This window comes from Theobroma cacao, chromosome 10, assembly GCF_000208745.1.
Source record: "Theobroma cacao cultivar B97-61/B2 chromosome 10, Criollo_cocoa_genome_V2, whole genome shotgun sequence".
NCBI lineage: Eukaryota > Viridiplantae > Streptophyta > Magnoliopsida > Malvales > Malvaceae > Theobroma > Theobroma cacao.
Window position 1 is genome coordinate 4,540,251 of NC_030859.1, and position 16,393 is coordinate 4,556,643.

The window sequence follows — 16,393 nt, forward strand, 5'->3', positions numbered from 1 at the left end:
TTCTACAATTTTGGCTACATCATGGCCCAAATGACTCTACTTAATTGGAGCTTTTAAGACATTATCTTGTATTATCGTTGTTTTTCCATTCATCCAAAATTCAAATGCATTTTTTCCTATTATCTTTATTTATTTATTTTGTTTCTGTGTGCTAAAAGGTAGAAGTGAGGCAAATTTTAAGTTGTTTGCCAACTTGGTTGAATGCTAAGCTCATAGTGAATTGGTTAGTTATAATGAAAGTATTAAACTAATTTTTAGTTAAGTAGGTAAAATATTTTAATGTAATTAAAAATTCAACTGGGTTGGAACCAATGATCATACATTTAAATTGTCTACCATGAGCTATATATGGATGGACCCTTTGACATTTAATTTAAAGATAATTTTGCTTTCTCTCAGCAAATATGCAGAGTTAAAGCAGGTATGAATGAGTATCAAATTTCTTGTCTTTGTTCACATTATCAAAACTGTGTGGAGTTTATGCCTTCCATTACATATAAATCTAAAGCTTTAACCTTTGAAATAATTGTAGGATTTATGTTTGCAGCATAAATTCATTCTTGATTGAAGATACAAAAAGATCCAAATGTTGAAAAAGGGAAAATTGGGTTTGAATACCATGCATGAGGCAGACAACCTTGTTTCCCTTTATCTCATAAAGGAATGATTTGATTTATAATCTCTAGAAATAGCGTGCAAGCCAAATAGAAGCAACCTTACCCATTTGTTTGCTTGGAAATGATTATGAGAGACACCCAACAATTTCGTTCATTCCCTTCCCATTTTGTAACTCCAAATTGCTTACTTCTTTTTGCTACTTTCTCTTTTCTTTTCATACTATGGAGGCCGTTGATTTTTTATTAAAAATAAAATAAAATCGAAAACCACTAGTTGACAAAATCTAGTTAGAATTAAAATAAGTTGACGAGTAAAATATAGGTAATAAGTTACCATTAACAAATTTTTCTGCATCATCCATTAAAGATCAACTAGCTTAATTAGGAAGATCAACTTTTGGACTGATTCACATATCAGTTTGTAATCAAACTTTATAGTTGGAAACAAATGAGTTATCATTTTATAACATCTGATTAATTTTTAATAGCATTTATTGAAAATTAATTCTTGGTCCAAATCGATTTTGAGTGATCTAAATCATTTTTTTTTTGTAACTCTAGTTTAGGTAAATATAAAGGTATGAATCTAATTATACTTTTCTTGGTCAAATGCATAACAAAAGAAATAATTAAAATTTTTAATAAAAAAGAAATAATAGTATTAACTTGTAAATTAAGTTGTTCAGATCGCGTTGATTTATAGTTAAAACCGGTGTCTCCCAGTCAAAATAGTAGTGCTCGTTGGCATAGGATTCTTCCGCTCCAAATTAATTAAATTTTTTTTTGAAACCTGTGCTTTGGAGTTTAGTATGAAAGAATTAAAAATTAATGCGCATGGCTCCCACCTTGTGGAGCCTTTCATTCCAAACGATGGGAAACAATTTGATGAAGGTAACCGAGGAATTGCACTGTAAGCCATCAGTACGTGCAAGATATTTTAATCAATATAATATTCAAATTTAGTGGTAATAACTAAAGTCACGGTAAGGATCTTGAAAATACTCAGGGTCATCTCTCGAGCAATTGCATTAAGGCTTGACTTAAAGCTCTCTTGCTCTTTCACTTGATTTTACGCACTCTCCTTTCCATTGTTTCCAATCACTTCCTTCGATCTTCTTCAAATCGTTCTTACCAAAAAAAAAAAAACATGGCCGGGGCTTTGGTGGGTGAAGCTTTTCTCACTGCTTCCATCGAGGTATTGGTTGAGAGGATTGCTTGTCGGGATGTTTTGAACCTTATCAAGGGAAAGAGGCTTGAAGATGGGCTGCTGAAGAAACTGAAGCCTGCTCTGATGTCAGTTAAAGCAGTGCTGAATGATGCTGAAAGTCGGCAGATTAAGGACCCAGACGTGAGAAGCTGGATTGATGAGCTTAAAGATGCTGTTTATGATGCGGAAGACTTCCTTGATGAGATCGCTACCGAAGCTCTTCGAAGCAGGTTGGAATCCGAGGATCAAACTAGTACTGCAAAGCAGGTATGTAGCTTTTTCTCTTCTGTCAATCCTTTCAATAGGGGGATGGGATCTAAGCTAGAAGAAATCCTTGAGAGACTTGAATATCTAGTCAACCAAAAAGACATCCTGGGTTTAAAAGAAAGTAGAGGAGAAAAGTCATTTCAAAGACCACCTGCAACTTCTCTGGTGGATGAATCCGCTGTTTGTGGTAGAAATGATGAAAAAGAGGCGATCATGGAGTTGCTGAACCCAGAATATGCAAGTGCAAATCTGATCGATGTGATTCCAGTAGTGGGTATGGGCGGGGTTGGTAAAACCACCCTTGCACAATTGATCTACAATGACAAGAGAGTGGAAGAATGGTTTGACCTCAAAGCATGGGTGTGTGTTTCAGAGGAATTTGATGTTTTCAAGGTAACCAAAACCCTTCTTGATGAGATCACTTCTAGCACTGGTGATAGTGAGAACCTAAATAAGCTTCAACTTAAACTGAAGGAGAAGCTGTCGGGAAAGAAGTTTCTATTTGTTTTGGACGATGTTTGGAACGAGAAATATGTTGATTGGGAAGAGTTGAGAAGTCCTTTCAATTCTGGGGCGAAAAACAGCAAGATTGTTGTAACAACGCGCAGTGAAAATGTGGCATCCATTATGAGGACTGTTCCAACTTATCATCTTCATATCTTATCAGATGAGGATTGCTGGTCGTTATTTGCAAAACATGCATTTGTTAATACAAGCCCAAGCATGTCTCCAAATTTGAAAGAAATCGGTGAAGCAATTGCCAAAAGATGCAAAGGCCTCCCTTTAGCAGCAAAGACACTTGGAGGTCTGCTTCGTTGTAGAACAGATGTTGAGGATTGGAATAAAGTATTAAACAGCAGTTTGTGGGACATAACAGATGATATTCTTCCAGCACTCAGATTAAGTTATTATTATCTTCCTTCCCATTTGAAGCGTTGCTTTGCATATTGTTCAATTTTTCCTAGAGATTATGAATTCAGGAAGGAAGAACTCATTCGGCTATGGATGGCTGAAGATCTTTTAGCATATTCCGGAGAAGTTGTAAATGTGGAGGATCGGGGTAATGAGTATTTCAAAGATTTAACGTCCAGGTCATTTTTTCAACAATTAAGTGGGAAAAAGTCTTGCTTTGTCATGCATGACCTAATTAATGACTTAGCAAAATTTGTATCTGGAGAATTCATTTGTAGATTGGAGGGTGGTGATAAACGTTCATGTAAAATAATTAAGAAGACTCGTTATTTATCCAATGTCCAAGAAGAATACGATGTACTTCAAAAATTTGAAGCTTTACCTGAAGCAAAAGGTTTGCATACATTCTTAACTTTAAAGTCACAGGCATGGTGTTGTTATGTTACCAATGTGATTATAGATGATTTGATAGTACAATTGAGATACTTACGAGTGCTTTCTTTGGCTTGCTATAAAAATATCAATGAGTTATCAGAAGAAATTAGAAAATTAAAGCAGCTGCGTTATTTGGATTTATCCGAAACTTCAATTGAAAGATTACCGAACTCTTTGACTACATTGTATAATTTACAAACATTACTCTTATTTAAGTGCAAAAAGCTTGTTGAGTTGCCTGAAGACATGGGAAGATTGATCAACATGCATCATCTTGATATCAGGGGTACCAAGTTAGTAAGGATGCCACCAGGAATGGATAAATTGAAAGATCTTCGAACATTAACAGATTTTGTTTTGGGTGAGCAAAAAGGTTCAAGCATAAGTGAGTTGGGAAAGCTCAAGGATCTACGTGGAAGACTTGCCATTTCAAATTTACAAAATGTTGTTTGCCATAGGGATGCCAAAGATGCCAATTTGGAAGAGATGATCAACCTTAGGGAGTTGGAGTTGAAATGGAGTGAGGATTGTCATACTAATGAAGATTCAAAGCATGATAGAGAAATACTTGAACAACTGGAGCCTCACACAAACTTGGAGCATCTTGGTATTGAGTTTTATAGAGGTACAAGATTTCCGGAATGGGTGGGGCATTCTTCCTTCTCGAATCTAGTGTCTTTGCACTTGAGCGGTTGTAAATTTTGCTTGTTCTTGCCACCGCTTGGGCGATTATCATCTTTGAAATCTCTCTCCATTAGTGGGTTTTCTGAAGTAGTAACAGTGGGTGATGAGTTCTATGGGCAGGGTGATGCTTCGAGTAAACCATTTGGATCTCTTGAAATTCTAAGTTTCACAGATATGTCAGAGTGGGAAGAATGGTTTTGCTTGAATGACGGAGCTTTCCCTCTTCTCCAAGAGTTATACATAGAATATTGTCCCAAGTTAACCAAGTCTTTGCCCAAACACCTCCCTTCTTTAATGAAACTAATTGTGAGTTGTGGGAAGCTTGGAGGCTTGCTTCCAAGTGCACCAAGCATGTCCGAACTTGACTTACAGGAATGCGATGCATTGCAATGGGAGCCATTTGCTTGTGGGCTTCGAAATTTGACGATATCTCAGTTGAATATAAACGATTCCATATTGGAACAGATGGTGAGACACTGCACTCATCTTGAAAAGTTGGAAATGTGGTATTGTAATGGCCTCAAATCTCTTCCTGAAGGTAGTCTACCTACTACGCTAAAGGAATTGTGGATCCATGACTGTCCTGCGTTGGATTATTCCAAAATCTTCTTGTATACATCCCTTGAACGCTTAAACATAAGTTACCTCAGCAACCATCCACTGGAATCTTTCTCAATAGAATCATTACCTAAGCTAAATAGTCTTCAAATCTGGTCATGCGAAGGCTTGAAGTCGATTCGAATAGGTTCATTACCTAAGCTAAATAATCTTGTTATATATTCAGGTGAAGACTCGAAGTCATTTCTTACATTAGAGGGCCTTGACCAGCATCCCCCATGTCTCAATCATTTGTCAATCAATTCCTTCCCTAATTTTATATCTTTTCCCGAAGAGGGTTTTTCTGCCACCAATTTGACATCACTTTATCTTTACAATTGCAATAATTTAAAGTCATTGCCTGAGCAAATGCAATCCCTCTTTCCATCCCTTGAGGATTTCTTAATATCCAATTGTCCAGAAATTGAGTCATTTCCAAAAGAGGGTTTACCCTCCAAATTAAAAAATATTACAATTGAAAGAAGTGAAAAGCTAATTGCGGGCAGGAAGGATTGGGGTTTGGAAACACTCCCTTCACTTACAACCTTCCGAATCCTTGAGGCAGAAGAGATAGAGTCTTTTCCAGATGAACATCTGCTGCCCTCTACTCTTACTCGTCTCGACATATGGGATCTTCCAAATCTTAAGTTTTTGGACTGCAAGGGCTTTCAACACCTCACCTCTCTTCGCGAATTGCGCATCTCCAGATGTCCAGAGCTCCAATCCATGCCGGTAAAGTGGCTCCCCATTCCTATCATTTGGATTGACGGTGAACTCATAATGAAAAAGGCCATTTGGCATAACTAATGCAATCTCACTCAGGTACTCCATCCAGTCAATATCATTTAATTTCAATAGCCCTTGTCCATTCTTTATATACGTTACTTGTTTATTTATTGATTTTCTTCTAAAAAATTATTAATTAATTCAGATTTGTATACAGTGTCTTCATTTTTCAATTTTTTTTTTTTTGTGTTCATTAGTGGCATTCGCAAAGTTTTCCTTGTCTTTGATGTTTGTCATAGTTTAGTCATGAACTGTGTTGTTTATTATCCATCTTGTGTTTAATTTATTTGCCATAGTTTCTTTCTTAATACAGGGATTAACTTGTACATTTGGGCTTTTAGATAGAATTAAATTTTGCAACTGAGGCCTAATTTGCTGTAAATTCTTTTACAGGCTGCTGGCACCTTACTTCTAGCTGTTGGTTGCGAATTCTAGTTGATGATTGCCAGCCAAATGAAGTTCCTCTTGCATGATTTGTCTTAGCCTGGAGCTTCAGGAGCTCATTTTTCTATCCAAGAATCCTCTCCATGAAAAATTATTGAAAGTTTCACTACTTTGCATCAAGCACTGCATTTGTCATTTCAAATTTGGATTTTGCTAGCTAGAGCAGCAACAAGGATGTGCACAGATTTTAAACCAATAAAGAATAAGGACTTCAACTCCTTCCTTCTCTTGTACAGTATTTGATCAGCAACTGCCATATTCTCTAGTTCATACCAGAGGCACTGTCTTCCTTACCGTGTTTCATTCAGTTTAAGAACTTCTCAAACAAAAAGGGCGACTGCTCCTTTTGGAAGATCTTTCTCTTTGAGGGTTTTCCTGACTCCTTGGTAGTGGCTATCGATCCTAACTTCCTTTGGTAAGTTCTTTGAACAACTAATCCATCTAGATTTCAGGAAATTTAAGATTTTAACAAATCTTGAAATGGCAGGAACAGGTTTGTTCTGTAAACAGTGAAGAATTTGGAGGCATTCTGTCATCTTGAAGAACTTTACTTCAGACTATCCTAAGCTACTCGAGGTGTTTCCCTTTTGATGAAACTTGAAAGTGATGCATGGGGGCATTTTGTGGGTTAACTTCCAATTGCAGCAATCCATGAAATTGGAGTTGGTTGAATTTCATTCACTGCCTTTTCAGGAATGCTTTGTTGTTTGCACAAGGTGAAAAATTAGAGATTTGCAATGCTCCCAACTCAAGGAACTATTACTGTCAATCCTATGAAAAGGTGGATAGCTCCCTAATTCACTCTGGTATCCTTATGCATCCTTATTGCTAGTGTTAATTATGAACTCATCTTTTTATGTTTCATTTCTACTTCAGTTTTCATTTTGTGCCCAACTTAATGTGCCATGGTTTACTTGCATGTTCTAGAACCTTCTTTCACATATGTCTATTTGGTATCCTGCATATACTGATCATTGCTGTAACTTATCTCATTAATTTTTACCAGGCTTTTCATCCTTATGTTCTCTGCCAAATTTGAGGGTTTTTTGTGGCAATCTGGTGGTCGCTATTGTGATCCACATGCATGGCATGAGCCTCATATTTCTTGCAATCTTTCTGAAGACTTGCTTCCCTGTTCTGTTTAGCGCAATTTTTGTATAGTTATAAACTAAAAAGTTGGAGACAGAGAGGCTGTATTTTCAGGTATGATTGAAACCAAATTGGCTTTCCTTTTTTTTTTTTCCTTTTCAATTTCAACTTTCATAATGGATGAAGTAATTTATCAGTCAATAATTGATCATTACACATCCCTAACACAGAATTTTTATTCACACACATCCCTGTGATAATGTGAAAACTGTCCTCTACTTCTTGTAAATCCTGATATGTGGTTTGTTTTACTTCTGAATCCATTGGGTGTAGTTGCATTGACTTTATAGTATATTCATTTGTGCCTTTATTGGTTGTTAATGCAGAAGGTTTGTGTACTATGTTTTTGCATTTCCTTATAATTCCTTCGCATGTTTGTTAGGGTATGAGCCATGAATTGTGCTGTTTGTTTATTTTACTTTTTCTTTTCCTTCATTTTGTTGTTGCTGCAGAATTGCTCACATTGCTCTTATTGTTTTGGAATTTTACACTTGAGAAGATGGATTGGGATTTCATATGTAGTAGAAATATGTCATAATACTAATGAATATATGAGTTATATAATTACACTCAAATACATGGATTCATAACATTACTCAAGTAGTGAATTAAAATACCTCAATATACAATTGAATTCCATATGCATTCTTTTATACACTCCTATATGTAATGACTATACTATTCTCCAAAAAACTGTAGTGACTAAACTCATCCTCACAAAAATGAAGAACAAATCAAACTCAAAATTCACCTTCTCAGAGTACTTGCTTCAAAATGAAGCCTTAAGGTTTTGATAACTCTTGAAACGGCAGGAACGGGTTTTTTCTGAGAACAATGAAGATGTGGGGGCACTTTCTCATCTTGAAGAGCTTTACTTAAGACTGTCCTAAGCTAATTGAGGTCCTGCTCTTCCAACGAAACTTGAGGATAATGAATGGGGGCAGACTGGAGGTTAACTTCCAATTGCATAATCCATGAATCAGAGTCGGCTGACTTTGGTTTGCTACGTGTAACCAGGAATCTCCTCCCTTCTTCCACACTGTCCTGAAGAGTAACTAGGACATATCTGCACAAGGTGAAAATAAGGGAATGGAATATTCCCAAGTCAAGGCACTAGTATGTTGTCATTTCTATGAAGAGTTGGATAGCTTCTTAATTCACTCTGGTATTATTATTTGCAGTTGTTATTATTTGTGTTAATAATGAGCTTATCGTTTTCTTGTTTCATTTTAACATCATTTTCCATATTTTTCCAACATCATGTTCCTTTGATTCATTTACTGTTGCGCATTATGGAACTTTCTTTCACATGATGTGTATTTGGTTTACTACTGATCATATCTGTTTCATGTCTTATGATTTCTTACCAGGTATTTTATCCTTATTTTGCCAAATCTTACGGGTTTTGTATTAGCAACTGTGGTCAACAAGCATGGTATCATTCTCAAATTTCTTGCAATCTTTCTGAAGACTTGCTGGCGTGTTCTGTCTAACACATTTGTCTTATTGTTCTAAATTAAAAAGTTGATGAAAGAGAAGCCATGTTTTAAGATGGTAACATAACCTGGTAGCCTTTTGTTTTCTTTTAAATTCAGCCTATTCAATGGATCAAGAAACTTTTCTCAGTAATTGATTATTATGCATCACTAACGAAATTTTATTTACATACATTCCCGTGTTTTTTTTTGGAAAAATGGAAGTATATATTGCTGAACTTTTGATGCATACAGCATGTTATAACTTATTACAAGAATATTTCAAATTTTAAGTAACATGCATTACAAAAAACTGCAGCTTGAAGAAATGTCACCATTATCTATGAGGACTACCATTCGGTTGTCTTTCAGAACTTCATGTTTTCTTGTATCAACATACACACATTCCTGTGTTAACATGTGAATATTGTCCTTTCCTTCATGCAAATTAGGAGATTTAGTTTGTTTCACTTCTGAATTCATTTGGTATACTTTCGTTGACTTTTTTGTATATTCATTTGTGCATTTATAGGTTGTACATGGAGAAGAAGTGCAATAGGCCTCCATTCACTGAAGTGAGAAAGGCAAAGAATATTGGCATCAAGTACTTGCGAAACAAGCTTTAGTTATCAAAATGGAGAAAATGTCAGTACCTTCTGTTTCTTTCAATTCACAATGACATTTTCTTCTGCAAAACAACAATTCAAATTCTTCTCAACTTTACGAACAGTGAAAGATTTAAGGTATTCACTTTGCATGAATGTTCTTGAATATGATAATCACTTTATACAGGAAAAAGGAATGTTAATATTGCATGGTTTCCAGCAGATTTAGATGTTGTTCATAAGTATTCATTGAAATAGACATTTTGCATTGTCATATTATATCATCACTGGGTGATTTTCAGTATTTTCCCTTTCAACGGTGACTCTGAATTGCTTAGTTCTCTTTAATATTGTGGCTTCTAGAGTGAGAGTGGCAAACTTCACCCAGTTCTCTGGAAAATTTAGAGCCTTGTGATCAGATGACTAGAGTTGGACAGGTCCTTGTTCCTTGTCTCCATAAGTTTTCATTGAAGTAGGGATTTTGCACTGTCATATTATATATCACTAGGTGATTTTTATTATTTTCCCTTTCAACAGTGACTATGAATTGCTTAGCTCTCCTTAATATCATGGCATCAAGAGGGAGAGTGGCAAGATTTCACCCAATTCTCTGTAAAATTTACAACCTTGTGAGCAAATGACTAAAGTTGGCCAGGTCATTGTTCCTTGTCTTCATAAGTTTTCATTGAGGTAGACATTTTTCACTGATATTAAATCATCACTTGGTGATTTCCATCATTTTCCCTTTCAATGGTGACTCTGAATTGCTTAGTTCTCTTTAATATTGTTTCATTTATCCTTTCAGAGCTTTTCAAGTTATTGAGATGTACTATCAAAGTTTGAAGAATGTCCAGTATCTCAGAAACATGATGAAGGCAGGGTAAGCCTATGCTTTCTGTTGGTATACTCTACAAAGATGTGCTTTTCATTGTACCATTAGGCTTAAAACTAGTCCCAAGTCATGTCTCATCACTTGCTATTTGTTGTCTCTTTGATTCTTTGTAGCTAATTAAAAAGTATTTTACAACATTCTTAACAGATATCATATCCAGTATATTCTTCTCTTGGTCTTCCACTAATGGACCTACAAAGCTATATACAAGAAATCAAATGCAGGTAACTCATGCCACTAACTTATTATGAGTATCAAAATTGTGAAGGTCCTTTTTTAATGAAATTTCATACTAGTTTCAAGTTCAAAAGCTACGGCAACTAGGTTAACTGCACGTTACAATTATTAGAAGAAATTTTGTAACTTGTACAAATACTTTTGTAGGACGTCAAGCACAACTAAGGCTAGCATTGATGCTTGACTAGTTAGTGACTTGTGCTTCCTCAGATATAAAGTAGACCTGCAACTTGTTCTCTTCGATTGCAGTAGTGCTAACTGTTCTGGGCTACCAGTTACTATTTGAGGGATGCATCATCCCTTGCTTCCTATTACTTCTGAAATTCTGTTGCAAATTTGAGTTAATTATTTTCATTTAGTTGAGTTCCTTTAGCATCCAAATTTTCTTTGTTCTAGAGCTAACAAAGAAGCTTACTTTCCTCCAGATATAGGCACCAATTACATGAAATTTCAAGTGGTCTACTACTGGCTACAGCTGGAGGTTGAATGTCTTTGCAGCAAGTTCAGTATGTTTCATTTCAAATTTGGGCTTTGTCAAAGCAATATAGAGGATGATCGTACATTATTGGTAGACTTCAACTTGGTGGACAATAAGGAAATCGACTCCACGTCAATAACAACTACAGCATCCGGTCCATGCCAGGCAGGCATTTTGAAACGCAAGTAGCGCTCTACACATTCAACAGGAAGGAGGGATCGGAAAGTAAAGAAGAAGGCCTTTCAAAACACATTCTGTATGCATGTATGGGCAAAATCCTGTTCTTATACATGATAAGGTCTGGTGGTCAGTAATGCTTGTTTGAAGTCAGATGTGAATTGCAATCTGGATTCCTTCTATATGTTTCCCATTTTTAACCCATGATGCGTTTTACTCATACAATTTTATTTTTCTTTCCCTGTTCAATTGTTAATTGCATGTACAGTTTTGGCAACATCATGGCCCAAATGACTCTACATAGTTGGAGCTTTGAAGACATTATCTTGTATTATCATTGCTTATCATCCATTCAAATGCAGTTTTTTCTATTATCTTTATTTATTTATTTTGTTTCTGAGCAATAAAAGGTAGAAGTGAAGCAAATTTTAAGTTGTTTGCCTACTTGGTTGAATGCTAAGCTCATGGTGAATTGGTTAGCTATAATGAAAGTATGAACTAACTTTTAGTGAAGTAAAATATTTTAATGTAGTTAAAAGTTCAACTGGCTTGGAACCAATGATCATACATTAAATTATCTACCATAAGCTATGGATGTACCTTTGGACATTGAAAAAACAATTTTGCTTTCTCTAAGCTAATTTGCAAAGTGAAAGCAGGTCTGACTCTTGAGTATAAAATTTCTTGTCTTCGTTCACATTATGAAAACTATGTTGAGTTCATACCTTCAATTACATATATATCTAAAGCTTTAACCTTTGAAAAGTAACTTTCATACTTTCTTGAATAAAATTTCCAAGACAATGCTTTTTTTTTGTTCTGGTGGTGTTTTGTTCCTCTGTAATTTCCTATGAAATTGCTACTGAACAAATAATTTAAGAATTCGGCTTGTATTTTCTATGTTTTATGTTGATAGCTAGCTTCTAGTAAATTTTTATATATTTGAAGAATTCCGTTCAATTATCATCATGCTTTTGAGAAAATTCCAAATCAAGAAATAGCCGGAATGAATTTATCCAATTATCAGGAGAAATTTTTTTGAATGGAATAAAATCATAAATGAATGAAAAATATGAGAAGCATCTGTTTCCCTGTAGAATTTCCTACTAAAAGAAGCTGTCTCAAAGAAACATACTATACGGCTTCCTGCTACAATGATCGAAGTTGACTTTGACTTTCTCTAATCTGATGAAACAATTGCTGAATTAAGCACAGAAACAATTCCTTTGCAGTCACTTACTTTCATCTTCTTCAGATCCCTCTGTTGCAAAAAACCAAAGAGACATGGCCGAGGCCTTAGTTGGTGGAGCCTTTCTCTCTGCTTCAAACCGAGTTCTGTTTGACAGGATGGCTTCTCTTGACATCTTGGATGCAGGCAGAGGATGTTGACAAGATTGGCTTGCTGAGCTTAAACATGCTGTGTATGATGCGGAGGACCTCTTGGATGAGATTGCTACTGAAGCTCTTCAAGCAGGTAGGAATCCCAGGATCAAACAACTGTAACGCAGGCATGTAGTTTTTCCACATATATTCTGCTGGAAAATTGACAGCTTTGTGATCACATGAACTAGACTTGGACAGTTCATTGTTCCTTTTGTTTATAAGTTTTCACTGTGGTGCACATTTTAAACTACTGTATTATGACTTGGTAATTTCCATTATTTTCCCTCATCAATGGTGGCTCGGAATTGCTTAATTACTTAATTTTAATACTGTTTCTATGATCCTTTTCGAGTTTTTCTAGTTATTAAGATGTATTATCAGAGTCTGAAGATCTCAGTAACTCAAAACTTGTTGAAAGCTGGCAAAGGACCTACAACAAATCAAAGCAGGTAAGTTGCACCAATAACTTATTATTGTTATTATTACTATGAAAATGTTGAAGGTTCTTTTTTAGGAAGTTTCAGACTAGTTTGAAGCTGAACATGCAACTAATGATCATATGTGACATGATTGCTTTACTAATGTCAGGCACAAATACTTCAGGTGAACATTGATGCTTTTCTCGTTAGTGCTGGATGTTATATTTCCTAATACAGGAGGTGACCTGTGCTTATTGGAGGAAAAAATATAAAAAGGACCTGCAACTAGTGATCTTCAATTCTTGTGCTTTATGTTTCAAGCTGCCAGTTGCTATTTGAGGAATTCTTCACCACTTGCTTCTTGTTACTTCTAAGAAATTTGTTCCAAATTATAGTTAATTATTGCCAGTCAGTTAAGTTCCTCCTGCATCCAATCTACTTTGTTCTGCAGCTGACAAAGAAGAAGCTTTGATGATTTTTCTAGATTTATGCACCATGAGAATTTCAAATGGTCTACTACCAGCTACAGATACAAGTTGAGTCTCTTTGCAGCTAGTTCTTTTATCTGCTTCATTTCAAAGTTTGGATTGGCAAAACAACATAGAGGATCATCTTACATTGTTCATAGACTTTCTTTACTTGGATTTCTCAACTGTAATAGGCCAATAACAATCAGAACCTTCAGTTCATTCCACACAGGCCTTTTCGAACGCAAAGGACAGCACCAACACTTTCAACAGAAGAGAGGGAGGGAAGAAGGCCCTTTCAAATATATCCTGTATGCAGAACTGAAATTGAAATGCTTATGTGAAGCATATACGGGGAAAATCCTGTTCTTGATTTTGTTGGAAGTTTTTTCATGTTCTTAAGGCATCCATCCAGTAGTTTATTAGTCTCAGTATCAACTGATATAGGCCAACAAACTCATAAAAACATTTTGTTGGTAATGCGGTCAGTAAGGTTGCAACTTTTTTTTTTAATCCAGTTATCGACTGAATTTTCATAGTAATTCAGTTGGCTTTTTGACCACATTACCGACGAGTTATTCCATCGGCACGTTGGTCGATAAATTCCATCGATGAAATTTTTCGATCAGTAAGCTTCATGCCATCGGCTAAAATTTCGTGCCATCATTTTACCAATGGAATATCGACGGAATGTGTTCCGTCGGGATTCTGTCAATATTTATGGTAGTTGAATTTCATCAATATTTTGTCAATAATTCATCAATAATTTTCATCGAATTTTACCTACATAATAAATTCCATTGATAATTGTCAGTTTTTTTTGTAGTGATACTTTTCTTTCTAGCATGGATATCACAGGTATATTTTTTATCAACTAGTTTTAAGTATTATTTATCATTTTCCCCTTTTTTCTAAAAAAAAAGAAAATAATCCATCACCTTATGTCTATCATACACATTTTACTAAGTTACATACTTACTTTATTTTTATATTGTATTTTTTCATGAATCTAATTTTGCATGATGTCTTATGTAACAAACTACTTTATTCTATTTTTTTGCAAAATAAATATGTATTAATATCACCAACAAAAAGAATATTAATTAATATCACCAACTAAAGAAATAAAAAACATACAAATAATAAACCACATAAAAATCCATCCAAAAATAAACATCAGAGCCCAAGGACTCCTTTCCCTTCTTCTACGCGGGCTGGGGCTGGCCTACCTTAACAGCTTGCTATTAACCTAGCAAAGCACACTGTTCGGTGTGCAAGGGGCTTCCTATAAATGGCATCGCTTGAACGCCCCTAACAACACCCACCTAATGCCCAATTGGTACCATTTGGCAGCTTTTACCATTCCTAACCCTAACTATTTGAACGTGATTTTCTCTCTCATGTTTCATTTTCTCCAAACAAGCGACCAACAAAACTTTTTGCTCTCAAAACACGTTACTCCCCCGACGCTTCTCTTGCCACCGCTACCACAGAGGCCTTAAAATAGTCTCACTTTCCTTTACCCTAGCCTCAAGTCCCCACAAACCATAAAATCCTAAAACCTCTCGACAGAGCCTGCTCGGCTCTTGCTTCATTTCTTCATTTTTTGTTTTTGTTTTTTTTTGGAGTTTCTTTCAAGATAGTTTTTCGCATTTGTGTGTGGTATGTGATGTTAGAGAAACTAGGGTTTTTTGCTATTGTTACTTCACTAGTGCTTTTCTAATTATTGATCTCTAGGTTCTTTTTTCTGTAAAATTTGCTCCCTTTTGTGAATGGAAGAGAGGGTACCTTATAGCTGCCTTCATGGGGGATCGAAGGTTGGCCAATTGTGATTCTGCGATGAGATTCTTGTGCTTGGCAGGGTGCGTTCACACGCTTGCCAAATGTACATTGGGCATGGCTTGTCGCCATGTCCTACTGGCTAATTTTTTTCCTCTTTCTTTTTTTTCTTTTTTTCATTGTTTTATTCATTTTCTCATTTTTTATTTTTTAAGAGAAATAATAATAAATTGAAATTAAATAATAACAGAAATAAAAGTAAATGAAACAATAAAAAAAAAGTAAAAAGAAAACTGGTGTCTATAGCTAACAAAGTACATTAGTGCTTTGATTGCACTAAGTACGGTGCTTTAGTATCAAGAGGTTCTTTATCATCGTGTTTTGTGTATATAGAATTATTTTAATACTTTTGTTAAATAATTTGATTGTTGAATAAAAATTACTTTTGTAAATGCTCAATTTGAAGACTCAAATAACATTTTGTCTCTTTCATCTTAAATTTTTTTTTAAAGTAATTCATGACTTTTGATAGCTTTTCAAAAATTTTAATAATTTTTAGGTCATCAACATAAATAGTAATTATAAAAAATATAATATCTAAATCTTTTTATAAAAACACATGGGTATATCGGATCATTTTTATAACTCTTTTTCAACAAATATTACCAAGAGGATTATAACACATGCATTCGGATTGTTTTAATTCATATTAAAATTATTTAATTTGATCAAATAAATTTTTCAAGAATTCAAATTGTATACTTTAGTATTTTAGGTAACTTAACTCCTTTAGGGATTTTCATATAAATATCTTTATCAAATGAGTTTCATATAAATATCTTTATCAAGTGAGTCATATAAATAGATTATAACTATATCCATCATACACATTTCAAGCTTCTCCAATATTACCAGACTAATTAAATATCGGAATATAATTACATCCACCATAAGAGAATATATATCTTCATAATCAATACCAAGTCATTGGGTAAAATCTTAAGCGACAAGTTGTACTTTATATTTAATAATCTCATTTTATTTTCGTACAAATACCCATTTATATCTCGTTGTCTTTTACATCATTTGGTGTATGGACTGCAAGTCCAAAAACTTCACATTTTGCATATCCAAAAATTTCAATATTTTCATTCTCTAACAAATGTAGTTTTAAGATCTTCATTTTCTTCCATAATATCGAGCGCTACATTAAAGGTTAAATTATTGTCGATGTCTATTTCATTCTGATTTTATCTTTTTCCCATCATAATATAATTTATTTAAATCTTTTCATTTTAACTAATTTCATATACTTGAATTTTTTCTGAAATTTTATCAATTGTATCAAGAGTCCTTTCTTTGACCATCTTGAACATTTTACTA

At 34.7% G+C, this 16,393-nt stretch overlaps 1 protein-coding gene and 2 long non-coding RNA genes across 6 annotated transcripts; all 3 read left to right on the forward strand.

Moving 5' to 3' along the window:
• On the forward strand, positions 1,603–4,910 carry LOC108663594 (putative disease resistance RPP13-like protein 1). The gene is made up of 2 exons (XM_018128799.1): positions 1,603–4,835; positions 4,907–4,910. The coding sequence occupies exons 1-2, from the start codon at positions 1,765–1,767 to the stop codon at positions 4,908–4,910; spliced, it is 3,075 nt and encodes a 1,024-aa protein (XP_017984288.1). The 5' UTR covers positions 1,603–1,764.
• Positions 5,126–6,745, forward strand: LOC108663804. Its single transcript, XR_001929876.1, has 3 exons — positions 5,126–5,541; positions 5,899–6,364; positions 6,437–6,745. It is a non-coding gene; the product is annotated as an uncharacterized LOC108663804 (long non-coding RNA).
• LOC108663803 lies at positions 8,240–11,346 on the forward strand. 4 transcript variants are annotated; one of them, XR_001929872.1, is made up of 8 exons: positions 8,240–8,263; positions 8,469–8,533; positions 9,106–9,218; positions 9,542–9,615; positions 9,716–9,868; positions 9,984–10,058; positions 10,218–10,294; positions 10,733–11,346. It is a non-coding gene; the product is annotated as an uncharacterized LOC108663803 (long non-coding RNA). The 4 variants fall into 4 exon arrangements; XR_001929874.1 differs by lacking the exon at positions 8,240–8,263 and having other exon boundaries at positions 8,347–8,652; XR_001929875.1 differs by lacking the exons at positions 9,542–9,615; positions 9,716–9,868.